This window comes from Saccoglossus kowalevskii, chromosome 1, assembly GCF_978046115.1.
Source record: "Saccoglossus kowalevskii chromosome 1, keSacKowa6.1, whole genome shotgun sequence".
Lineage (NCBI taxonomy): Eukaryota > Metazoa > Hemichordata > Enteropneusta > Harrimaniidae > Saccoglossus > Saccoglossus kowalevskii.
In genome coordinates this window covers 37,242,966-37,270,801 of record NC_140641.1, presented here as the reverse complement: position 1 = coordinate 37,270,801, position 27,836 = coordinate 37,242,966, and the positions used below count along the sequence as shown (strand labels likewise).

At 34.3% G+C, this 27,836-nt stretch overlaps 1 protein-coding gene across 1 annotated transcript; it reads left to right on the top strand.

Moving 5' to 3' along the window:
- Positions 1 to 190: 190 nt before the first annotated feature.
- LOC100367281 (cholinephosphotransferase 1-like) lies at positions 191 to 20,941 on the top strand. The gene is made up of 8 exons (XM_002738908.4): positions 191 to 544; positions 3,675 to 3,822; positions 5,019 to 5,160; positions 6,697 to 6,781; positions 9,792 to 9,923; positions 11,258 to 11,416; positions 12,037 to 12,162; positions 14,062 to 20,941. The coding sequence occupies exons 1-8, from the start codon at positions 320 to 322 to the stop codon at positions 14,248 to 14,250; spliced, it is 1,206 nt and encodes a 401-aa protein (XP_002738954.1). The 5' UTR covers positions 191 to 319; the 3' UTR covers positions 14,251 to 20,941.
- Positions 20,942 to 27,836: the final 6,895 nt, after the last annotated feature.

Here is a 27,836-nt window from a genome sequence, read left to right as displayed (position 1 = left end):
TGGTTTAGGAAAACACATTGCTTATTCTGTCTTCTATGAGTTAATAAAAATTCTACTATATTATATTATTAATACTCCCCATTACTTGAAGTTTTTCTGGCTAATAATATATAAATTTATATATTTTTTATTAATTATGGAAGTGCTAAGTGGTCTAATGCCAGGTGTCACTGATTGGACTCCGTGATGACCCTGCGTATTGTAGATCCCGATAGCTGTTCTGTAAATGAGTATTTTTGTTGTTATTTGACATCAATTATCTCAACATAATCATAACCTACGCTACAGTTGTAGTTTAACTTAACCATAAACATACACGATGGCTGGAATATTAGACATTGCACAACTCAAACGATTGTCAGAACACAAGTACTCTTCCCATGGAACGTCGATCACCGAGCCAGTGATGCAACCTTTCTGGCGATGGTTAGTCGAGAAAATCCCTGAAACAATTGCACCGAACACGATTACCAGTATGGGACTTCTGATAAATATATTGACATCTACGATTGTGTATATGTACTGTCCAACAGCGACAGAAGAGGTGAGTGCACTAGTCTGTATTCATTTTGTAAGGGTAGCAGATGGAAAAAATGAGGTCGCTGTTTGTGTTGTATTGAACTCATGACTGGACTTTAAACCTACAGCCAGTCCACGTTACAACACTCGTTTGCCACGTTGTAGAAAAAAGTATTTAATTTAAAACTGTATTTAATAATCTTTAAACTTGCAATGTACTTTGGAGTCATGCAACTTTTACACTGTAGTCAACAAACCGGAAAGAGTTCCCTTTGTATCCTCATCCTCATCCCAAGCCCCCCAAAATCAATTGTATATGCTCCCTCTAGATAACTATAAGTGTCTTTAAGAGGGGCATATCTAGTTAAGTTTGGGAGTGCTGGTTAGGGGTAGAATTAGGGCTAGGGGGTTCAAAAGGAACTCAAACCAGTGTTTATTCTTAGAATTTACTCAGAAGTGCATTGCGAATAGAAGCACATGCTTGTATAAACCACAAATTGCATTATTATATTCTAGATCATTGAAATGTACCTTTTTTCACCATAGCCACAATATTGTCATATACATACACTTCTAATATAGAAAATACAGTATCTATATTTATTAGTCCATTTAGTTTTACAATCTGATCAAAGATGCTTGACTGCATGTTTTTTGACCATACTACTATATCTCTGTACATGAGCCTTTTGGATACAAAAAAAAATGCATGAGTAGCATATGTAGTTTATTTTCTTCCCCAAACAGTCATGTTGGAACATACTCAGAAAAATGATTTTAAAGTATAGTAAACCGAGGTACGTGTATGTGATCAAAAGTCTCGAAAGTTTGTTTACGTTACTCCTTGATTGACAGGTCACTGTTGATGATATATGCAAATGAGTTTCTGGCCTCAGTAAGGTGCGGCGATGTGTGACTTCCTGTCCTGTCGCCATGTTTACTTCAAGCATGATCAACTAGCCTCGCAAACTACAAAAAATCAGACAACGCGTAGGTGCTTCCAGCATGCAAGTGAAATATAAAAAAAAATATTATAAATGATGAGTAAACTTTTTCACCCTTATCTCGCAACATGTCGACAACTTCTAGCCTGGCAATGGTATACAGTGAAATAATTTGATTTTTTATTTGTTTTCATGTAGGATGAAGGCCCGATAGTGCGATTTAGTTTTCGCACAAGACAAGGCCACAATTTCTTTTGTTCTGTTCGTGCTTGGTCTAACTGAAACTGGAATAGTGTTGGGCTTCGCATAGTTAATTTCTTCGGGATCGCGAAAAAATGTATTATACAAAGGTTTGAGGAAAGGTAAATTTATACTCAAACCACCTAATTGCAATCACTATGTTTATATAACTGTATGAATATCTCATCGGCTTTACGTAATCCATTGTGTCCCTCCCTCAGTGGAATTGATAACATGACGCCATGACAGTTTTCATTCAAGGTTCTGACTTCGCAAATGATTTATCGACCATTTCCCTCAAATTGTGAATATATTTATTTTATTTTTTATGTGATGATTGAACATCAGCATTATGGTGGATTTGGGCATTTAGTCGTGATGCGATAGCCATTTTTGTGGACGATAAATGTCACCTTCGTAAAACGGGCATTATCCTCGTTCATGTTTTCTGGTTGGTCAGAGAAATTAAACCTTATTTAGCTCTCAAAGTTTTTGTCAGGTTGACTTGAAATTTTGAAACTACATGTTTTTCGGCGATGTCTCTACGAACAAAAGGACATCTGAGCCTATTTGAATATTGAATATATCATATAGCTTGACAATTTTGTAGTCAACAAACAAAACAAAACATGCTAAATATACGCCTGGACACAATTGTAAGAGCTTGTACAATTGATTGTATCCGTTTTCTATATTTTAAAATCGTTTTTTTGGGTATGTTCCTCTATTCATAATGTTGCAAGAATATCTGGGTGATAAAAAGCAAAAAAAAAATAGTTTATTCCCAAGTGCCCACGAACCAGCATCTTTACCTTTTTGGTTCGTATCACTTTATTTTTGGCATGAATAACATTCCCTTAATTCCAACGGGGACTATGTCATCAACAGTGAGTTATATTTTGAATGAATCTCATTCCAATTCAAACATGGTGACTGCAGTGGCTATCAGGCACCTGCCTTCGTTCCATGCAATGATAAATTGCACATAATTTAGAAAGCCTATGAAGATTTGTGGTTGGTCATCACTTTCCCAACTCGCCATTATTTACTGTAGTTAGTCCACCAATTCCTGAAATTATTTCATTATGATGGAATCAATAGACACTGTTTACACTGTGCTGTGAGAAGGTCTCTTATGTTAGTGGTAACAGGATAGATACAGTTGAACTAAGTAACCTATGGTATAAATAGTCCACCATCATATTGTATGTGGGCATTTGCTTACATTGTTCCCAGGATTTATAGAATGAGAGTACTGGTAAGCAAATGTGTGATATGGGATGAAGATCTTGCATGAAATGAGAAACAAAATCACCAGACAAACCTACGTTTCTAAAAATTGTAGTGCAAATTAATGAGTCTCAGTCGTCATAGATTATATAGGCAGGGTATATGAGGGGAAAATGTTAACATCGTAAAATTTTTACTTATCGTTATAATAACAGTTTTTGGATATTATCATGGTGAGGTCATGTCTGTTTTGGGAACAGCATTTTAAAAAATTCTCACAACATCAAAATACATTTGCAAGCCAATATTCTTGACAACAAGAAAATTAAACAGTGACATTATAGTGTCACGCACTAAGTCGCAGAACTCAGCAATCAATTTCATATTTGAAAAAAGCACTTTTTTGAATCTGTACTTTTGAATTAACAATAAATACATAAATAAATGCTGCCATGAAAGGAAGATTTTGATATTTCAGTTTAAAAGCTTTTTTGGCTGACTATTATATTTTACCTACAGGTATTTGTAATTAACATATGCTATGTTTACATGACAGCATTTTATTGGAGCGGAACTCCTGCTTCTTCCACTGATTAACAGGAGAATATCACATGGTTGGGGTGAACATAATCCGATTCCGCCCGAGTTCAATCCAGTTTGTTCAGAGCCGAAAGGTACAACACCCTCATTTACTTAGTATGAATAAAACACAGCTGAAAACGATTCTGGTGTTTTTTTTAGGCTCCAAGCTGGGTGTATATCCAAGTAGCTTTGGGTTTATTTGCATATCAAACGTTAGATGCAATCGATGGTAAACAAGCGAGAAGAACACATACCAGTTCACCGTTGGGGGAGCTGTTTGATCATGGCTGTGATTCCGTATCAACTGGTAAGTAGCTTGGGATTTTTGTTGTTGAAAGGACAGATACTGCAAATTTTCAGTATTTTTGCGAATATTTATATAAAAAAAAATTATTATAAGAAAACGTATCAGATATGCTCACTGTGGACACTTTCAATGTAAATTAAAACCACTTTCATGTATTAAAAGTTTTCATATAGCATTATTACTTTTGTTAAGGTGCTAATGAAACGATGTTCTGTTCTGTTCTGTTCTGTTCTGTTCTGTTCTGTTCTGTTCTGCTCTGTTCTGCTCTGCTCTGCTCTGCTCTGTTAACGGCTATTAGTTAACCCATAAAATAGGAAAGTGTAGTAATGAGGTCAATGACCTGATTTCCTCAGCATATCTTTGCAAGATAAGTGTGACCAATTGAGTTGATTTTTGCAATCAGTGAATTTGTAACAATCTATAACTTTACTGCACTTACATATATAGCAATATACCGTACTCGACAATTTTAATTCACCATGTGACAGATTGAGGGGGATATAACGACTACATGTATAACGAGTTGCATCATCATTTTTACAATATTAATACCTACCACCTGAATTTTCGAGATTAAAAATATTAGAGCCTGTTGGAACACAGTAGAAGTCAAAATCTTAATCATTATCTCCACTGATGAATGTGTTGCCTCGTACGCAAATTCTCGATGAAAAGCACTTTCCGCCATATTGTATTTGTATAATTTGACCTGCAACAATGTTCTTCGACCTAATTGGTCAAGTATGTTATTAACCAATCAGAATGCTGTGTTGTACAGATGCAATTCTTCGGAACACGGTCGAGTACGGTATCATCATCTTGTTTTTTATGATGTATACTATCTTAACTGAAAACCTTAGTCCTAATGGCCTGAATGAGTGTACAAGTGTTTTGTTTGGATAGTTTATACTGAGTTCATTTTAAATAGCTATCTGGTTTAGACTTGACTTCAGTTTAGATGGGTATTTAGTTTAAATTGGGCTTAGTTTAGATAGGTATTATGGTTCAGACTGGGTTCAGTTTACATAGGTATTTAGTTTAAACTGGGTTCAGTTTACAGGAATTTGGTTCAGACTGGGTTTAGTTTAGACAGGTACATAGTGCAGACTGGGTTCAGTTTAGAGAATTCTACTGTTTATACTGAATGATGTGTTTCACTGTTTAATACATGATACTTATTTATTGTTTTCTACTAGTTTATGTTGGTATAGCAACGGGATGTGCACTGCAACTTGGTTTTCATCCAGGCTGGCTGATGTACATGATTTCCGTTGGAGTTTTCTTATTTTACACAGCGCACTGGCAAGCCTATGTATCAGGAGAATTAAAATTTGGAAAGTAAGTGTTTACATGTTGAATTTATTATTAGTACCAGTAAACTTATTATCATGGTTAACCTTTTCACCACTAGTCCCCTCTTTTCATGCAATTTAACTAAATAATATCATTGAATGAAGTTCAATATGAGTGTACCAATTGCTCCACCAATTGCTCCACCAATTGCTCCACCGATTGCTCCACCGATTGCTCCACCAATTGCTCCACCAATTGCTGATACAAAGAACACAATTCATAATAGATAATTTCAATTATGTGTTGTCCATGCTAGCAGAATATTGATCTGTTGTTGGATGGATTGAGTCCCCAGCAAAGGTACAGAGATACTCCAGCAAAAACTTAAATGTACATACGAAAAATACCAAGGTGAAAAATCAAGCTGTCATGGGAGACATGCTTAACAGGTGGATGATTCTTCAATGTACTTAGTTGTGCAAGTCACATGGTTAGAATCAGACTTTTGACGTTTGCAATGGCTATTAAACATATGAATTATATTCTTAAATTAAACAAGTTATATATTTTTACAACATATTACTAATCCTTATAATACTAAATGCAATTATTAAAGAGCAAAATTTGGCATATACTCAAAAAAGTATTGTTCTTAATGATTCCTCAATCTGGAATTATATATCAAAATAAATAAATAAATATTTCCTATCAAGCCATGTTTGAAAAATCCATTAAAATCATAAAATTATTTACTCAAAAAATTATGACTTTTTATTGTTTTCACGAGTTACATCAATTCTTGGCAGAACATGTAATTCCTTTTAAAAATATTATTATTAATTCTTTGGGTCAAAAAACATGTAATTTTCCTTGAGTGGCCATAGTATTTACTGTGTGGAGCTACGACACAAGTTATTTTCTGTGTGGAGCCACGACATGAGTTATTTACTGTGTGGAGCTACGACATGAGTTATTTACTGTGTGGAGCCACAACATTAGTTATTTACTGTGTGGAGCTACGACACAAGTTATTTTCTGTGTGGAGCCACGACATGAGTTATTTACTGTGTGGAGCTCCGACATGAGTTATTTACTGTGTGGAGCCACGACATGAGTTATTTACTGTGTGGAGCTACGACATGAGTTATTTACTGTGTGGAGCCACAACATTAGTTATTTACTGTGTGGAGCTACGACATGAGTTATTTACTGTGTGGAGCCACGACATGAGTTATTTACTGTGTGGAGCCACGACATGAGTTATTTACTGTGTGGAGCCACAACATGAGGTATTTACTGTGTGGAGCCACGACATGAGTTATTTACTGTGTGGAGCCACAACATGAGGTATTTACTGTGTGGAGCCACGACATGAGTTATTTACTGTGTGGAGCCACGACATGAATTATTTACTGTGTGGAGCCACGACATGAATTATTTACTGTGTGGAGCCACGACATTAGTTATTTACTGTGTGGAACCACCATGTGCATCATTTGTATCATATGCAGATAATTGTGATTTATTGTATCATGGTGAAAATACACTGATGAGCTGACAGAGTGTCTTTTATTATTACAGATTAGATGTGACAGAAGCTCAGTTCCTTATCATATTCATCTATCTATTATCAGGCATATTTGGGCCATTATTTTGGGCTACCAGGGTAAGTATTTCATACAACTCAAAAAGTATAATGTAAATTAAATTATAAACAACTTCTACTTCAATGCTCCAGCATGCAATTAATTTTGTGGTATACATGTGCTTTCAGATATGTACATGTACCTTTGATTAATGTTTTGATTGGAAACTGCACAAGCAAATATCTGCATCCTGGTTGCAAATACTTCAGGCTATTTCAACGTCAGAAATAATTACAGCACATATTCTGGAGATACTCTTTTATGTGTTATGTATTTTTATGTAATTTGTAGCAACATATTAATCCTTTGAGCATCATTGTCAACTTTTGTCACATCCACAAAATGATTTTCTACAGCCCCCCCCCCATATAAAATGTTGATAAAAATTGCCAAAAAACTGAAGAAAACTGTCTGTGTGGTTCGAAATTATGATGAAATTTAGGTACAGTTTTACAAAATGTTAATATAGTAATCCTGAATTTTGGCCGGGAAAAATATCTTGCAGTCGAAGGGTTAACATGTTTTTATTAGTCCCCGTTTGGACGCAGTTCGAAAACGGGGACTTATGTTTTGACCTCCGTGTGTCCGTGCGTGCGTGCGTGCCTGTGTGTGTGTGTGTGCGTGCGTTTGTGCGTGCGTTCGGACCTGTATCTTAGAAATGCCTGAACCAATCACAATCAAACTTCACACATACATCATACATGATATTATACATATGCACGTCAATTTGTTTCACGATTTGATTCAAGATGGCCGAATGGCGGCCATTTTTGTGCTAAAAATCATCAAAATCAAGCATTTCTCGACTGTTTACAGATGGATTTTGTTCAAATTTGGTATATACATTAGACATTTTAGAACCTTGATGCACATCATTTTGTTTTACGATCTGATTTAAGATGGTTGAATGGCGGCCATTTTGGTGCTAAAAAATCTTAAAAATCAAGCATTTCTCGGCTGTTTACAGATGGATTTTGTTTAAACTTGGTATATACATTAGACATTATGGGACCTTGATGCAAATAATTTTGTTTTTCAGATAAGATTCAAAATGACCGACTGGCGGCCATTTTGTATTAATGAATGTGGTTCTCGTGCCATATCTCTGACTTGCTTTCACTGATTATGTTCAAATTTTAAATATTCATTATACATCATGTCATAGATAGACAGATATATTGGTTTGACGATTCTATTCAAAATGGCCAAATGGTGGCCATTTTTGTGCTAAAAAACATCAAATATCAAGCATTTCTGGCATTTATGGATGGATTTCGTTCAAACTTGGTACATATATTAGACATTACAGGTTCCTGATGCACATCATTTATTTTTCAGATCGGATTCAAAATGGCTGTCTGGCGGCCATTTTGTTTTAATGAATGGGCTTCTAGACCCATATCTCCGACTTGGTTTGACTGATTATATTCAAATTTTAAATATTCATTATACATCACGTCATAGATAAACAGATATATTGGTTTGACGATCCTATTCAAAATGGCTGAATGGTGGTCATTTTTGTGCTAAAAAATCATCAAATATCAAGCATTTCTGGCATTTCTGGATGGATTTCATTCAAACTTGGTACATACATTAGACATTACGGGTTCTTGATGCATTTTATTTTTCAGATTGAATTCAAAATGGCTGACTGGCGGCCATTTTGTTTTAATGATTGGGATTTTAGATTATATTCAAATTTTTAGCTCCGCTGTCGACTTTGTCGAGCGGAGCTTATCATATGAGTGATTGTCCGTCGTCGTCGTCCGTGTCAATGTTTTACTTTTTTGACTTCTTCTTGAAAACTACAAGCCTGAATGCTTTAATACTTGGTGTATATGTACCTTGGGTAGACCTCTCTTAGGTTTGTTCATTTCATGTTGATATCTTCAATTCTCTAATTTTGGTGAATATTTTTGTCATTTTTGGTAAAAAGTGATATTTTCGACTTCTTGTTAAAAACCGCAAGTGCAATTGCTTTGATATTACATATATAGGTACTACATGTGGACCTCTCTCAGATTTGTTCATTTTGTAATGATATCTTTAATTCTCTAATTTTGGTGAATATTTTTATCATTTTTGGTAAAAAGTAATATTTTTAACTTCTTGTTAAAAACCGCAAGTCCAATTGCTTTGATACTACATATATAGGTACTACATGTGAACCTCTCTCAGATTTGTTCATTTCGTGATGATATCTTCAATTCTCTAATTTTGGTGAATATTTTTGTAATTTTTGGTAAAAAGTGATATTTTCGACTTCTTGTTAAAAACCACAAGTCTGATTGCTTTGATATTACATATATAGGTACTACATGTGGACCTTTCTCAGATTTGTTCATTTTGTGATGATGTCTTCAATTCTCTAATTTTGGTGAATATTTTTGTAATTTTTGGTAAAAAGTGATATTTTCGACTTCTTGTAAAAAACCAATAGTCTGATTGCTTTGATATTACATATTTAGATATTACATGTAGACCTTTCTCAGATTTGTTCATTTCGTGATGATATCTTCGATTCTATAATTTTGGTGAATATTTTTGTCATTTTTGGTAAAAAGTGATATTTTCGACTTCTTGTAAAAAACCAATAGTCTGATTGCTTTGATATTTTTGGTAAAAAGTGATATTTTTGACTTCTTGTTAAAAACTGCAAGTCCGATTGCTTTGATACTATACATATTGTTCATTTTCTAATGATATCTTCAGTTCTTTAATTGAAATGTGCATTGCTAACAGCGGAGCTATCTCAGCCGATAGGCTGCTTGTTTATATTCGTTATACATCATGTTATATATATACATGTATTCAAAATGGCTGATTTTGAATGCTGTTCCAGAGCAATATCTCTCAATATGGACAAGTACTTGTTTGACGATCAGATACAAATGTCAATCATTTTAATGTTAAAAAATCATATTCCTGACATGGTTATATTCCAGCTATATTAGTATAAACAAAACTATATATCTTAAATTTGATAACTAACGGAAACTGTGCCATGCATGGCTTGTTTCTCCAAAGATTCCTGTTCTGGGGCTTGAGTTGAAGCATGTGGCAGTATTGGGTTCATCCATGGCTGCCGTTATGTCAGGATTCATGCATTTTAGTGCCATACTTAGTGGAGGAATTGGTAAAAATGGTTCAACTGTGGCGGTATGTGGTTTATTATTTATTAGCCTGTCCAATACTTTTTTCAGATAGTTATAGTTACTATTCACAATTAAATAATTTTCTAGCTGAATTCCTACTTCTCATACTCACTATGAGTATTATCACTGAGTATCAATATGGGAAAGCTTCTCATCAGGTTAACAATTGTGGGTGATCCGTTCGGCTAAGATTGCCCTTAAAATCACAATCAGTGTGTGTGTGTGTGTGCGTGTGTGTGTGTGTGTGTGTGTGTGTGTGTGTGGTACCAACGTTGTGACAACCCTCACCATTTTTAGTACCCGTTCAGGCGCAGACTGAAAGGTAGACTATAGTTTCTAATTTCTGCTTTCTGTTCCTCCACCTTTCTTTACATCTCCAACATTTTCTCAGAAATTCGACAGCAGATATCAATGAAACTTTGCAGGTTGATGAACAAGTCTCTGTTGAATATGCACATAATTTTTTTTTCAGATCTGAAAATCCTAAGTGGGTCTATTCATCCAAAAAACAAATGAGCATGCTCAGAATAAATAATTAGGTTAGATGTAATGCTAGGGTTTTTAGTGATGTCATGACCTTGATCTGAATCAGTGACAGAAATGGACTACAGTCTCGTTTTTTGTTAACACTGAAATCTTGAAAAAAGTGGTCAGAAATGTTGTTGTATATTATATCTTCAAACTGTAAAATATGCATTCCATTATAAAGAGCCATCACTGAAATACCATGTCACAAAGTTGAAGATCAGTGAAAAGACTGTGCAGTTACTGTTTATAAATCTTGGTCAGGCATATCAACACATGTGGTCTAAATATACAGGTAGCTTCAGTTTTCAGCGGAGTGGATAAATGGGTCGTACCATTACGAATTTCAGTGGAAACTGTAGAGGGGGTCAGGGGTACATTTTGATAGGAAATATACTGGTGATACTGAAACAAACCCAGGTCCCGGTAATTAACAAAGAAGTCAAGTTGTTATTAAAGGTACATCAAGGTTTACTCAGATTTATGAATGCAGTTTCTTGAGCATGTATACATGTACATGTATGAGACATAGTTTGGTTACACTTGTGTACTCTGAGATTTTGAACCTGGGTCAATGGAAGTTTTCAGTACAATACTAGATTAAGGGAAATCGCTTTATGATGAGTTGTACCAACCTAGAGTACCGGTACATATTAATTCACCTGTTTACAGATGTTCCATGTATTTTTTTAACTTGAGTATTTTATAAGCAAATGATGGGGAGTGTGGCATTCATGTCTTGTTTGTTCTTGTAGTAATATAAAGTATTATAAGGAAAGTATATTAATGTAAACTTGTTATTTTTGTTGGCAGGGTACAAGTACAATAGCACCTGTTATACATATAGGCGTTGTCTTATTATTACAAATAATGATTATGGCCAAATCACCAAGTCATCTTTATGAAAATAATACTTGTTTATATCTTCTATTCTTCGGTATTGTGGCTTCAAAAGTCACCAACAAGCTTGTGGTAAGTTGTATTTTATGATTAATATCCAGATCCTTGCTGCTTAATCAGGTTAAATATTTAATTAATCATTATTAATTTATGTTACTAAATTAAATTCTGGGAAATCATTAATATTTGTTATGGAATGTAGAAAATAACCGTAATTGTATCAATATTGAATGTTGAAACAACTACAACTAATTAATAATTAAGAAATTTGTTGTTGAAAAATCCCTTTGATGAAAGCAATGATTTATAAGATCCAAGAGATTGATATGTGAGAATTGAAGAAATCAAACAAATATTGATGTCTCAGGTTCAAAATTAATCTTTACCATTTATCTATCAAGTTGATTAAAGTGCCATAGTTGTCATGGTGACAGCTAATGTTGGGATACCAGTCTTGTGTCATTCACAACATGAGTAAAATACATGTATGTTTCAACAAGACACTAGCTTTGTGATGACTGTGGTGCTTTATCTGAAAGTTGTTGTGATTTAGTAATACTGAATTAAAATTCATCTCAGTGTAGGTTTTACTGTTCTAGATCTAACATCAGCTGCAACTGACAGCTTACCATGCATCTCATCCAGGTATGTTTGTTTGTTTGTTTGTTATCATTCATTGCTGTTTCTATCAGGTTGCTCATATGACGAAGAGTGAAATGTATTTCCTGGACACTGCTTTGATTGCTCCAGGATTGTTATTTTTTAATCAGTATTTTGATACACCAGTCAGTGAATATTATCTACTTTGGGTAGCGTTGGTAAGTATGTTTTCCTCACATGGTCTTGATACCTTGAATGCTCTTTAAGGTAGCAAGACTATTATTTGTGTTGAAAATTACGATTTTCACATTTATTTATTAATTGATGAAATGCACTATAAACTTTCATGTGATAAAGTCAACATAATATAGAATATCATGTAAGTTGGTTAAAATGTAGATTTTTTGAAAGGAAGCAAGGCAGCCTCAGTAGTGTTTTCCAAAATCAGCAACACAGGTTTAATCTGTGTGCCTATAAGTTTCAAAGATAAACTCAAGACAAAGCAATGTTAGGATGTGTTATCAGTAGCTATCTGACACACAATGAGTGTTTCCAAACATTTGAGTGGTTTGTCTCCGCCCCTGTTTGTTTCACAGATTAGTCACTTGCATATGAATGTGTCAGACACAAGGTCACACAGCCACTGAAAAAAAATCATTGATTTTGGTGTTTTCATATGCCGAATTTATCCAATTATAGCTATCCCATTCCTTTATTTTTTTGGTTTTCAATAGCCTTACACATTTGGATGTCCCTACACATGTTAAAACAGACCTTGATGGGAAAACAAATTGATTGTGCCGATAAACAAGCTTGAAAATCTTTGCTGTTACTTCATGGACGTTTTCTAGGAGTTTATGTTTTTCAAAATACAAGGTCTTTAACAAAAAATAACGTATACTTATTGTCGTCGGATTAACACCAAATTTTCACAGCTTTAAGGTGACAGTGAGAGGAACTTGAATGTGTCCAGACAAACTATTTCATCGATTATTTACCAACGAGTTGTGGTTTGAGTTGGGGGCAATGCGACTAAAACAGTAATTGAAATTCAGCACACTATTTTTTAAAACGCGTTGCTTGAATAAAACTGACCAGACACATTCACATTACCTGACTATTACACAACTAGGAAAAGTGAAAAAAATACTTCATATTGCCAGCATAAATGCGTAATTATTTTTTTTACAGAAAAAGTAATTTTTCACCTTTGATTGAGTAACGCGTCGTAGAATGCGGATACGGGCATGCAAAATACACTTGTGAAAAGCTTGAAGTCAGGCGATTCTAAAAATATATACTTTCCTGGGTCTATTTGTAGTCATTTAGTCACAACTGGAAGATGAAAACAAGTATGCAAATAATAGTCCCGCTACCTTAAGATCAGTCACTTAATACATTATTATAGTATTTTTGACTTCAGTGCACAATGGAACTCTTTGCTGTTAGCTTTTCGGTGTGCATGTAAATATAATTGTTCCAAGGATACCTCAAGAATCAATCATCAAATTTCAATAAAACTTGCTACATAGATGCTATCAGACAATGCACAGACCTGATTAGTTTTGGGTTAAAATCATGGAAATTATTTTCACTAGCAGTAAAATCAGTGCACTACGATCTTATTTTACAATAACATTTACATTATAAAATTATCACTGATTCTTGAACAAAAATTAAACCAAAGACATGGTCCTTTTTACCAACAAATTATTAATTTCTGTCAATATCTAGTTTTCATTTTTTTTTCATTAGTTTTGTGATGTATCATGGGGTTAGCTTTTAATAACCATGTGGCATAAATTAGAATTTTACCATAGATGTTCTTAGATACTACACATGCATCATAAGATGCTGTTCCAAATTTCCTAAGATCTTTCCTACTCACTCATTTTGGTACATAGAATCTCCAGGTTAATTCGTAGGCGTGTTGGGTTTAGGGTTGAAATCTGTGCATATTAATGTCTAATTTACATAAATATCTGCCAAGTTTAACAGATATCTCAAGAAATACTTAACTTTAATACTCCACATAGTGTGAATTCAGATTTGTTGTATCTATTGTATTGATATATATTTGTCAGCAACTGTTTCAAGTGTTTCTTTTCTTTTCACAGATATTAGCATCGTTTGATATACTCCGATACTCCACCATAGTGTGTACTCAGATCTGTGATCACCTTGGCATCTACTGCTTTGATATAACAAAAACAAAGACTCCAAAAGATACTGATGAGGTCAAAAAAGTCGTGACAAGATCCCAGACTGCTAATGCTAAGCACAGGTCAAGTACTGGTACCTCATAGTGGATACTCTGCAAAGGGGAAAACAATTTTTTTTCAAAAAACAAAACAATATTTTAAGACTATTTGAAAAGAGAGAAACAAGTTGTAAGAGCAAACATGATGTGTAATAATAATGATTCAGATTCAGGGCACTTGATATGTGTTTGTAGTGGTGGCCAAACTGTGCCCCAGAATCAGAATAATAAAACTCCAGATTAAGCATGGTGATGCATGTTTATTGGAGTCTTTAGTCTGTAGATTCTCTGCACCTCTAAGTATTTTAGTATTTCTTAATGTTTTAAATCATTTATGGACATCTTGGGTTATTCTTGATTTCAAGATGATTCGTTGTAATGTTTGTTTGTAGTTGGGGAAAACACAAATTTTTAGAGTGCTTGCATTTCTAGTTAATGGTTTGATTCTAGAAATGTCTGAAGTTCAATTTTATGAATCATTGCACGTTCTAGTTATATTGGTCATTAAGTGGAAATGAACAAAGCTACAGTGGTAGGCTGTTAAAAGCCATTTTACCACCATTGTCAAGTTTTTTATCTTTCCACAAAGAAATCCTGTTTGAAATCTCATTTTCCTGAAAGACCCTAATCATAGTACAGAATTATATAAGCAATATCATTATATGCCGATTCGGTTGAAATTAACGTTGTCTCATTAATTTTTTGAAAAAGTTGAATATGCAGCAGTGTCTGTATCTCGCACATTCACTTGTGACACTTTAATTACCATGACAATTTCATAATCTTGTAAATTCCAACGAATATAACATTTAATTACACACATTTTTATGCATTGGCTCAATGTGATTGAATTCTATGATCGTGATCGGATGAAGGTTATAATATAAGCATCTTTCATCTTCAGCATTGTTATGTGTGTCGTGAAATACATTGTTTGCATGCAATTTGAACTTGCCCACAACATAACAATGGCATTGTAACTGACAATGGTGTAATCACATGATGTGACACTATTGCCCTACAACACAACAATGGCATTATAACTGACAATGGTGTGATCACATTACGTGACACTATTGCCCTACAACACAACAATGGCATTATAACTGACAATGGTGTAATCACATGATGTGACACTATTGCCCTACAACACAACAATGGCATTATAACTGACAATGGTGTGATCACATTACGTGACACTATTGCCTTACAACACAACAATGGCATTATAACTGACAATGGTGTGATCACATTACGTGACACTATTGCCCTACAACACAACAATGGCATTATAACTGACAATGGTGTAATCACATGATGTGACACTATTGCCCTACAACACAACAATGGCATTATAACTGACAATGGTGTGATCACATTACGTGACACTATTGCCTTACAACACAACAATGGCATTATAACTGACAATGGTGTGATCACATGGTGTGACACTATTTGCCTACAACACAACAATGGCATTATAACTGACAATGGTGTGATCACATGGCGTGACACTATTGTCCTACAACACAACAATGGCATTATAACTGACTATGGTGTGATCACATGGCGTGACACTATTGCCCTACAACACAACAATGGCATTATAACTGACAATGGTGTGATCACATGGTGTGACACTATTGCCCTACAACACAACAATGGCATTATAACTGACAATGGTGTGATCACATGGCGTGACACTATTGCCCTACAACACAACAATGGCATTATAACTGACAATGGTGTAATCACATGATGTGACACTATTGCTCTACAACACAACAATGACATTGTAACTGACAATGGTGTAATCACATGATGTGACACTATTGCCCTACAACACAACAATGACATTGTAACTGACAATGGTGTAATCATATGACATGACATGACACTTTTGCCCTACAACACAACAATGGCATTGTAACTGACAATGGTGTAATCATATTACGTGACACTATTGCCCTACAACACAACAATGGCATTATAACTGACAATGGTGTGATCACATGACGTGACACTATTGCCCTACAACATAACAATGGCATTGTAACTGACAATGGTGTAATCACATGACGTGACACTATTGCCCTACAACATAACAATGGCATTATAACTGACAATGGTGTAATCACATGATGTGACACTATTGCCCTACAACATAACAATGGCATTGTAACTGACAATGGTGTGATCACATGACATGACACTATTGCCCTGATGAGTCTAAAACACAATTTAATTTACATATTATATCAAGTGCAATAAAACTACAACAGAAATGAAGAGAACACAATAACATGCCTATATAGTATTTGTTTGTCAAGTTTATATATTTCAGGAATAACTAACATATTCAGCAAAGTCATTCTGGCTTGTCAAATTTCAATTTTTGTCAATTTCCCAATATTTCTAAATTGATATATCATTCATTTCTCCCATGTGAGTTTATTCTCTGTTGTATAAACGCCTGGAATGTGGAATTTCAAACAAAAAACGTGTTTTCAATTATATTAATCCCAATAAGTATTTAGTATAACGCTGTTTTTAAAAGTCCTGTAATTTTAAATGGCAACTGGTCCATTAAATCCTGAAAAGGAATCCACATAATATTTACTTAGTCATTGTTATCTCTCGTACCTTACTGATTTCAGAATATGAGAAAATGGCTTTTGAAGAAAATCCTAAATTCGTTTTATATATTGTATTTGTAACCCAAAGTTAACTGTTACCATGGAAACAGACATTTTTTCAGGTTTTTTTTCTAAATTTGGATCAAATCCTATAGCCAACAGAAAATGATGTCTAAAAATTATCCTAAAAATTATCCTAAATATTATCCTAAATTATCCTAAATAATTTTTCAAAAGTACATAAAAAAAGCATAATACTGCACCAATATTTCAGAGAAAAAAAATATGCTGATGGATTTATTTTGTTCCTGAAGTTTCTAGAATTAAAAATTAGCAAATATGATTGTGTATTTAGTCTTTCTCAACAAAGTGAAGAATTGTGGTTACTATTTTTGTTGTTGTAATTAAAAATAAAGTACCGGTATATTAAGTAAAATTTGGTATGTACATATTCCAATTTTTGGAAGAATGTATTGGGATAAAAACCAACTATAGTTATCATTAAATTATAGGTCGTCAGAAATCTCCTGACTAGAATCGGATGGTGCTGAAGAAATTATAAATACAGATGACCTGTGTCATGAGATATGCTAATAAAAATAGATTCTTTTGATGGGAATACCATGTTTGAATTGTTATACAAATACAACGGTTGTTTTATTATTTTGGCAAGAACTGGTAAAAGGTATGGGTTAATTAAGTCAAATGTGAAATAGAAAAATATGCATCACATAGATTAAATCAAATCCTGTTCTGTTAAGTTTCATGTGTGCTGAGCCATTTTGTTGTCATCGTTAATTTGCATGTAATTTGCATATGCCTGCTCATTACATTTAGTGCTACAAATAATGATAAAAGAATCAACATGTCCATAAATGCAGTGTTATGTGCGATAGGTTAATCTGTTGTTATGTAAATAGAAATTGTCATGACCTTTGTACTGTGAACAGCTGATCATATTCTGAAACTTTGGAATGAAATACATTTTTATATTTGTTGTAAGGTGTGTAATATTAACATTTGCATTTTGATTCCATCTGAGATTTTAAACTGTTCACATACAATAGAATACAATAACAAAACATAGAGTAAGAATTCCACCACTTGTAGCACATGTTTAGGAAGTTCTGAATATGCCTCTGTCAGCTATTTTATCCTCGGCCTGTTTTGAATTCTAATTTTTATCTAGAAATGCATTCCTATAATAAAAATAATATTCTAAAAAATAATATTCTAACATTGCATCAGAATGATGTGTTACTTGTTATGATTTCTAAAAGATACTAGACAAGTCTAAAAATAGACAAATTCATGTATGTTAGAGTAGCAAAAAAAAATATGTTTTTTTGTTGAGGGCATAATGAAAAAAAGAAATAAAGTAGTATCTAACTACTAATGGTGGACACATAGGGTGTCTGGTCATTGTCTTTCATATACAAGAAAGCAAGTAGCTGATTTTTGGTAAAAAGGTTCAAGTCATACTTTTTCACCATATGTTCTTTGTTATGAATGTCCTCTGAGTATCGAAAATGAATTTGTTAATCATTGAATTATTTTTTTAATTCAAAATGTCATCAGAATTTTCAGTTTTGCACTATGGTGAAATATTTTTACAGATATTGAAATATTAGTTGGTGACATGGGATCTTCAAGACATACATTATTAAAATAAATTCTAATAATGTTATAAAATTAACGTTCAGTTTACTGATTCCAGTGTGTCATTACAATAATGCATTGCATACATGTTCAATAACTTGCTCAAATAGTGCACAATTTGACTCAAACTGCCTTAATAATTATTTCAATATGTCTTTCATGGTCTGTAATGTATAGTAGATCAATCTGCTATTTGATTTGTTCATCTTTTTTTGTACACTCAATTTTATTTACGAAATTCATCACATATGTTCCATGCGTAGTAATTTGTATCCTGTAAGTAGTACCAAGGACTTGTATAAGATAAAGGATGTAACTTTCATAGCCATATACAGTGATATATTCAATGGTGATCTTACAAGAAGCAAACTTATGAAATCAACAAATGCTGGAAAGTGATCCTATTCCTGTGGGCATCAATTATAAGTAGTTCTAACCAATAGTGTAAGAGAACACAGTGGGTGCATGGAGCAGTTTAATTGTGTAAACAGTAATGAGAGAGATTTTCACCGTATTCAAAATGCAAAGTACATGCATTACTCACTTCCTAGTCAAGGACACTACCAAAAAAGGTTAACAGATTCAATAATTTGCATTAAGATTTTTTAGAGTAGATTTTGTGATCATCTTGCAGTTCCCACAAGATTTTCATTGCATATCGCACCTTGCATATTCTAATCTAGGTCTGTACTGTTTTTATTTACAAATCAATGAATTTTCATGCAACATCAAATCCACTAAAATTCAACCCAGTGAATATTTGATTTTTTTTCATATTATTTATTGTCATGCGTTATGCATTGTTCATGACACCTGTTTATTCCTGTAACACTACACTTGTCTCTTTATGTGTATGCAGATTAGTAAACTGCTACACTTTACACAATAGGTATTGTAAACACCACACTTTAAGCACCACACTTAGTACAATAGAATCATGTAAGCACCACACTTAGAACAATAGAATCTTGTAAGCACCACACTTAGTACAATAGAATCTTGTAAGCACCACACTTAGTACAATAGAATCTTGTAAACACCACACTTAGTACAATAGAATCTTGTAAACACCACACTTAGTACAATAGAATCTTGTAAATGCCACACTTCGTACAATAGAATCTTGTAAACATCACACTTAGTACAATAGAATCTCGTAAACGTCACACTTAGTACAACAGAATCTTGTAAACACCACACTTAGTACAATAAAATCTTGTAAACGCCACACTCAGTACAATAGAATCTTGTAAACACCACACTTAGTACAATAGAATCTTGTAAACACCACACTTAGTCATACTCTTATAAACACCACACTTAGTACAATAGAATCTTGTAAACGCCACACTTAGTACAATAGAATCTTGTAAATGCCACACTTAGTACAATAGAATCTTGTAAACGCCACACTTAGTACAATATAATCTTGTAAATGCCACACTTAGTACAATAGAATCTTGTAAATTACACACTTTGAAATCAAATGAAAAAAAAAATTAAAAAAAGTTATTCATTGTACCATGTTTTTGAATATCATAATCACGCAAATCAACATTTCCACAGTTTTGTTTATCATGGCTATATTGGGGCATATAAATCCATGCCATATCAATGCAAATACATTGTATATATTATATACTTCTTCGAATATATCAGATTTTGTTTTAACATTTATTGTGAATATTGAGATTTTCATTTTTTTTTTTTGAGGTCCCCCCCCCTCTTTAGATACTGTAAATTATGACTATTTTCTTCAATATAAATTTTTGAGTAAAACAATCATTGACTCCCTCATACCCCAGTGAAAGTTTACTGTGACTACCTAGTATACAAGTTAAATTCACTGTGACCCCCTAATATCCAAGAGAAAGTCACTGTGTCCCCCAGGATCCAAGCGAATGTCACTATGACTTTGTCTTAAGAATCACAAAAAATTTTGCTAACTATTTACTTTAATTTTTTTTATGAAGAACATTCACATCTCAAAATTAAAAAGGTTTACATTATGCTAGCATTTAAGTTTTATGTTTCATGCTATGTTTGTTTACAAACAGATTTGATTACAATGCAGCATAGTAGTGTATTTTATTTTCAAGAGCAAAACAGAACAAATACTTTCTTGTATAATATTGGATGAAAATCAAGTGAAAAGAAAGTATGGTACAAGTGTTTTTCACTTTTGTATCAATTCTGTCTTAAGATTCTTGTTGCCTTTCCCAAAGGAACTTGTCTGATAGTCTTTTTATTCTAAAACGTTTCTGTTATTGTTTTTAAGCTTATTATTTGTGAATATTTGTCTGTGGTGTTTATGTATAATATTTTGCTGTCATTTGAATTAGGGAGTTATGAATGCTGTCATGTCATTTATTTCTGTAATTCTCTATTTTTTAATGATTCTAGTACTTTAGCTTAATAAATATATAAACTATTCCAATCCAACATTTGACTCACTGCTTTACAAAAATGATGTACAAAACAAGTCTGAACCAGACATAGACAAATAACAATTGATTATCATTTTTATTTGTTTATTATATTATTAATATATATATCTTTATAAGTGGTCAGAATTCAATGAGACTTGGTTCATACTGATGCTTTAGGACAATGCACAGACCTGATAGGTTTTGGGTTAATATCCATGTTCATTGATTACCTAATTTGCATAATTAGACAATATTTGGCTTTTCCACTGAAGTACTAATCATTACATTCCAATGAAACTTGGTAGACAGATACTCTAGAACAATGCACAGACCTGATTAGTTTTCAATTATAATTTTTTGGCTATTCTGTCGATATCTTAAGTTCTAATCACATTTCAATGATATGATTTTAATGATCATTTCTTGGTACATAGATGCTCAGTGTTTTCAGCAATTCTATCAACATTTCAGGTACTTTTAATCTTATTTAAATGAATTTCTTAGACAATGACGATCTAATTATTTTTGAGTTTATATACATCCATAATAATTACCTAATTTGCTTTCCACTGATTTATTTATAAATTAATCATCACATTATAATGAAATTTGGTACATATATACCATGGAACAATACACAGACATAATTAGTATTGGATTGAAATTTGTGCATAATAATTGCTTAATTTGCTTAATAATTACCAAATTTTCCATCTATATCTCAAAAAAACCCACTTGGTACAGTACTGAATAGTTTTGTATTAAAATTTGAGCATTCAATAAGACTCTTGATGAAATGAAAGAAATTTATGGTGATGATGCCCCATCATATGACCTTGTAAAATGCTGACATCATGAATTCAAACATGGCCGGAAGTCTGTGGAAACAGCTTCCAGTCCTGGTCCTCCCTCTTCTGCCAATGATGAGGCATCTGTCTGTCATATTGAGGCAGCCATTTTGGAAGATTGATGCATTACTGTTCGCCAAATAGCCCAAGAGATCAAGATTAGTACAGGGTCTGTGGTAACTATCATTCATGACATTTGCATATGTATAAGGTGTCTGCCAGATGGACTCCCAGGTTGCTCACATCTTTCCAGAAGCAAGAATGCGCTGAGTACTCAAGAATGAATTTAGAGATGTGCCAAGAAGATGAGTCAAAGTGTTTCAAAAGACTGATCACACAGGATGAAACATGGGTCCATCACTATGATCCAGAAACCAAAGCCCAGTCAATGCAGTGGATGCACTTGGACTCACCACCTCCAAAGAAGGCAAGAGTGTTGCCCTCCGCTGGCAAGGTCATGCTCACAGTCGTCACACGCAGGGCAAGACCAGCAAAGGTATCCTCCTCCTGCAGGACAACCCTCTGGTTCACAACTCGCATGTCGCCAGATCAGAAGCACGGACATGTGGCTATGAAATCCTTCCCCATCCCCTTACTCTCCTGACCTTGCACCCTCTGACTTTCATCTCTTCCCAGCCATGAAGTTGTTTTTGAAAAGAAAGCATTTACCAGATGATGCAGCCTTGATTTCTGAAGTTACGACGTGGTTGGAGGACCAACCTTAAGTGTTCTACAAAAACGGCGTCCAGAGCTGCATTCAAACTATGGGAGAAATGCATAACTCTGGGTGGTTCCTATGTACAGTAAGACTAATAACTGTTTCATTAATCTCCTGCTATGGGAAAGGGGTCAGGGGCATTACTTATTGAACGCCCCTCATACTAATTGCATAATCATCACATTTCATTGAAATTTGGTTCATAGATGTTCTTGGGTAATCTCCAGTTTAATGTTGCAAAACACATTTTTTGTTCACATTAAAAAAATAGATGGCTTTCATTGGCAAACAAGTACAATATTTTCAGGGAATATAGAATTGAAAACAGAATTCCAAAAATTCCTGTATTACATCACGGTAAGTCAAAGCAGTTTGATCATTGCTCTATCAGTTACAGTTGTGCAGACTGTACTTCTGGGTGAACTTGTACACCAATTTGTGTTGCAAAATTATTTTGAGTACTTCTGAGTTTGACCTTTGCTCCACATTCTGGAAATCTTGTTATACATGTACATAAACGACTGGTTTCTCCATCATCAACTGAGGGATACTCTAGATGAACACTTGTCATTCCTGAGATTGCTAGGGGTGTACTGTAAATGTAGGCAGGTCGCAGTTAGAGACAACTCTAAATTTGAGGGACTGAGGTAGTCGCCACAGTTGGTGTATTCCATAATTTGGTCAAATGCTGAAACAGAATCAGGGGTATATATTTGTAAGCCAATGCCTACACTTCAGAAACTGATGATGGAGTGGGTCAGCATGATGACACCAATGGGGGCTCTGGTTCCTCAGTGCACCAGAACACTTATGCTACTGCCACACTCAGTTGGCCTTAGGGATTTACCAGGATATTTTCAGGTACTTACCTTTACCCTGAAGGTTCTTACCTTAGCTAGGTTGTGTTTTCTGTATTTAAATGTTAAAGGTCTATTTACTTCATTTACGGGGAGGCATCATCATTAAAATTATGTCTGTTCACATCAAGATTATTCATGGTGTAGGCATTTATGTAGAAGAACATACCTGTGCTTTCCCAATTTTGTTATGTTTGTGTATTAAATGTTTGCATTGAATTCAAGGTGTATTGCCAATACTGTCAAATACAGGGTCTGGTAGATCATCTCTATCATGCACCTGGTAGGTTTGACAATGTCAGACAAGGGACACAGACACAAGGAATCCGGAACACACACCAGAACCAGAGTTTGTGCCGAGCTATTTTACATGTAATAAATCAATAACCTTGCTCCAGTTGGGTCAGACTGGATGTCTTGCAGTCACATGGCGTAGGGTTGTAACAACACTGACCAAAAGCCATGAATACACATTCACAATATTTCTGGATGACACAGTCTGCAAAATATACTGTCTGGTGAAGGTATACAACAGAACATGCATTGGTCTGTACATTTGTGTCAATAGCTATTGTGATTTACTTTATATTTTCACAGGATAGAGGGACTGTGTTTATACTATACTACCTTACTAATATATGTTTGGATATTTAGAGTAGTAAGACATTTCCACTTCCGGTCCGATTAGACTTAAAATACACCATACTTTTGAGATATAAATTGTCGCCCTCTACTTTAGTAATTACTTTCCCGTTAAATCGGATGACCCATTGCCAGTTTCCCAGAACACGCATCGCTCAGTCAATCTTTCCCAGCAATCTATGTACCAGTATAGTATCCCTCAGATCTCGTGTTTTGCAACAACGATGTCTTGAACACATAACAACATACAGTTAACATTGCAATTTACAATACATTGTCCCATAGAGGGAGTTATTTTGCACTTTTACGATTGTTCTTACACTCTCAGTGTTGACAACTACACTAAACAACTACATAACGTTCGATATGATACATATTAGCACATGGCCAGCAACCCTCGACCAATCAGAGTGGCGATAAAGTGTGGTTCTATTTCACCACGAATTCACTTAGATCGCGGATGAAAAAACGCAAGAAAACAAAGGATTTTCATTGCAACAATTTATTTGTAACACCAAGATCAGATACAAAGTATACATTGAGCTACGCTCGATTCTACTGGCAGCACGTAAGTCATTGTTGCAACATTTTGACAAAATGTAACATAATGTACTAAAATGTTATTTCACAAGTTTGATTGCTGTCAAAATGTTATCATTTGATTGGCTAATGCGAATCTTTTCTCTGGCCAGTGCTAAATCGGTTAGATCACGGATCGAGGTGAGTATGAGAATTTGAACGAGGGCCGTAGGATATACTTGGACTTATTTATTATTCTACAATAGTGTCGATCACGCGCTAAAAAACATATCATTCGCAACTTAAAATAAAAAATAAACGATTGTGGGCAAATAATTCATATGAATAATCTCGATTCATGGAGGATATGTATTATTTTAGCTTTTGTTTTTATTTCATGTGAACCTCCTGTGTATCTGTCTTCATGATTGACGGTGTGCAACTCAGTCGTGCAACTCAGCCAATAAAAGTTTCACGTAAGCACAATCCTGGGTCTAGAATCTACTATTTTGCTGACACCCCCATGTATGCGAGAAATCCGTGTCACATTTCCATTGACGCCTGACAGTAGCTGATTATAACACCAGGTTTTTAATTGCAAAGTAATTAATTAAAAGGTTATATACCACATATTTTAATGAACCGTTATTATAAGCTTCATCGTGTGTAGGGATATAAGGTACTGCATCACAAGTACCTAGCCAGACTATATATGTCTAGGTACATAGTGTTATGAGGCAATGTTAATCCTGGAAACGTTGAGTTGACTCGTTGTGTAGACCGTGTTCCGTTGTTTTGAGTATTCCTTTAGTAATAATTAGTAATACAACAATATTTCCCACGTCACAAAAATAAAGTAGTGTATCTGTGTTGTCATTAACATTTATATTTAGAAATGTTTATCAAACTTCCATAAAGTATGTTCTTGGCTTGTTTTTTAATTCAAGGTGCAATTTATTTAATTATTTTGGGGGGATTTGGTTTACAAATAGTATATGACGACAATTGTTGCATTCGCATTCACCCCAATGATGTTCTATAATGTAGTCATCGTACAAGTTTTTTTTACAGATTCGTCCTAGTTTTCAAGAGTATCGTCCTAATTCCAATAGACTGTTTGTGTATGTAGGGCTCTTGTATTTTAGAATGCACATATTTTCTAAGCTACATACAGTCTCATTTTGAGGTGTACTTTCCCTATATATATAAAATCGAACTAGTTTGCTGTTGACATGGAATAGCAAATAGTTTCATGTCCCCTCTCAAAGGCACCCCAAATAAAAATGTGGGGATACGAAAGTAGAATGAATTCCTATTTTACGTGACAATTTACTATATTGAGAATAAATAATATATGAATACAATCGCGTGTGGACATAGGACTTCGGATATGACCTTCTGCACATTAACAACCTGAGTGCACAATAAAGTATAACCAATGGTACCTACAAGGTATATCACGTGAGAAAAGTAGAACAGTAGACTTTGCACTGTAGGCCACGGCTGCAGCGAGTCAATGGGGTACGTATCTGTTACGACATCTTCCTCACTCTTCCCTCAGAATACGGTGTCCACGTATGTATATTTTACAGAATTTGCATCTGAACTCGACACGTTTAACTTTTATAAATGTGGCGTTGACTTTCAGCTTCTGTCGCTTCCTTCTTTACCTTGACCTACTTCATGACTCAGCATATTTATATTTCATGAAGCACTATATTAGGTTAAAATATTTATAATTTCTTTTCATGCGGCAATTTGGCCACAAGATTAAACAAACAATCTGACTGGTAGAAACAGATATTTTAGCTGGACAATAATTAATGATGTTCTAACAGGTTATACAGGTCAAATATTGAGCTGACTCTTTGCCGATATTTACTCCATTTAGTATCGCCATTTATTACTCTTATCACAATAATGGCCAAGTCAGCAATTTTATCAGCTAATACGATATACGATATGTGAAAATGTCATAACATTTTCCAGAGGATATCCATATTTACTGCAGGGGACACACTCTCAAGCCTTAAATTACATAACGGTATTTTATAGTAATTTTCCTTTTTCTTTCTTTCATTTAAAAATATATTGCGTGTAATAAATCGCGTGACAATAGCTTTAAGTAAGATAAGGTAGTTTATAGCCACAGTCGATCTCGTTTGTTTACTAGACAATTCTTACATTTTGCATGTTTTTCATCCTGTTCTGTGCATCGACAATGTTTCACTGTGAAAATTAACTCATATTTAGACCCCGGATTTGAACCTGGTGACATTCATTCAGGACAGAATCTGTTCATTTCAGTGTGTCGGTTTTCATATTTAAAAAAATAAACGTAACTTGCCATAACAGTCTTAATTGGATTTGTGTCGCCCCTATCACATTGTGGCTCTTTTCCTCTTGGGAATGATAGGACTCAGCATGCTCTCATCTTTATGCTGCGATAACAGTAACATATCCATCATCTCGGCTGTGGCTCCGACCATGAACAATAAATCGCCTCTAAAGAGTACGTACTTAGGATAATGATAGGGTTTGTTGAGAACAACATTTCATATTTTGTACATTGACTTTTAAAAATGATATTCACGTTAAACGACAGAAGTAATAGTTAAATCATGGTCACGGCTTAGAAGGTGCAATCATTATCAAGTGGTCATAATTTAACTACTTTCGTACCAAGGCCAATCAGCATTTTAGTACCATTCATCAGTATGGTGACATGTTTTGTTTATTATCAATCTATTTTTGAGAAAAACTAATAATATGCATAAATTTGCGATTTAGTAGGGGTTTCCATAGCACAATGAGAATACAACTAAAAGAACTTTTGGAAGAAATTATCTCCAAGTTATGCTTCTTATACTCTAAACAACGTCGATGTACAACCTACACAGTATACCATAGTTTCTATGTAGATTACTGTTCCAACTATGCTACAATATGCTACCAAACTAATGCTTGTGACCAGTCTCTACATCTCATCATTATGTTTACCCTAATTCTCAGTTCTGCAATGTCATGCACATGACGTTTTTATCAGGCAATGCAATGACTCGGTTAGACGTCATAGTATTTGTGCTGCGGATACAATACGGAGAATTGAGTTTTTCATTGCCGATTTCTGTTCTGTTCAGAGGTTCCTATCCATTGTTTGGAGATATTTACTTCTGTTGTTACTGCCCGCCTATGGGGTCATTCCTGGCAGGGCAAGTAAAATGACGTACTCAGTGACATGAGCACAGTTAGTGTATGGATAGAGGTTGTGATAATTGTTTCAGCAGCATGGTAGTTATGGTTCTCAGAAGTCACTTTGAGTTT

Excerpts from the sequence above, each read along its gene's own strand:
- LOC100367281 (XM_002738908.4), top strand. The coding sequence starts at position 320 with ATGGCTGGAATATTAGACATTGCACAACTCAAACGATTGTCAGAACAC. Across the intron at positions 5,161-6,696 it reads GGAGAATTAAAATTTGGAAA|ATTAGATGTGACAGAAGCTC; the intron begins GTAAGTGTTTAC and ends TTATTATTACAG. Across the intron at positions 9,924-11,257 it reads AAAATGGTTCAACTGTGGCG|GGTACAAGTACAATAGCACC; the intron begins GTATGTGGTTTA and ends TTTTGTTGGCAG.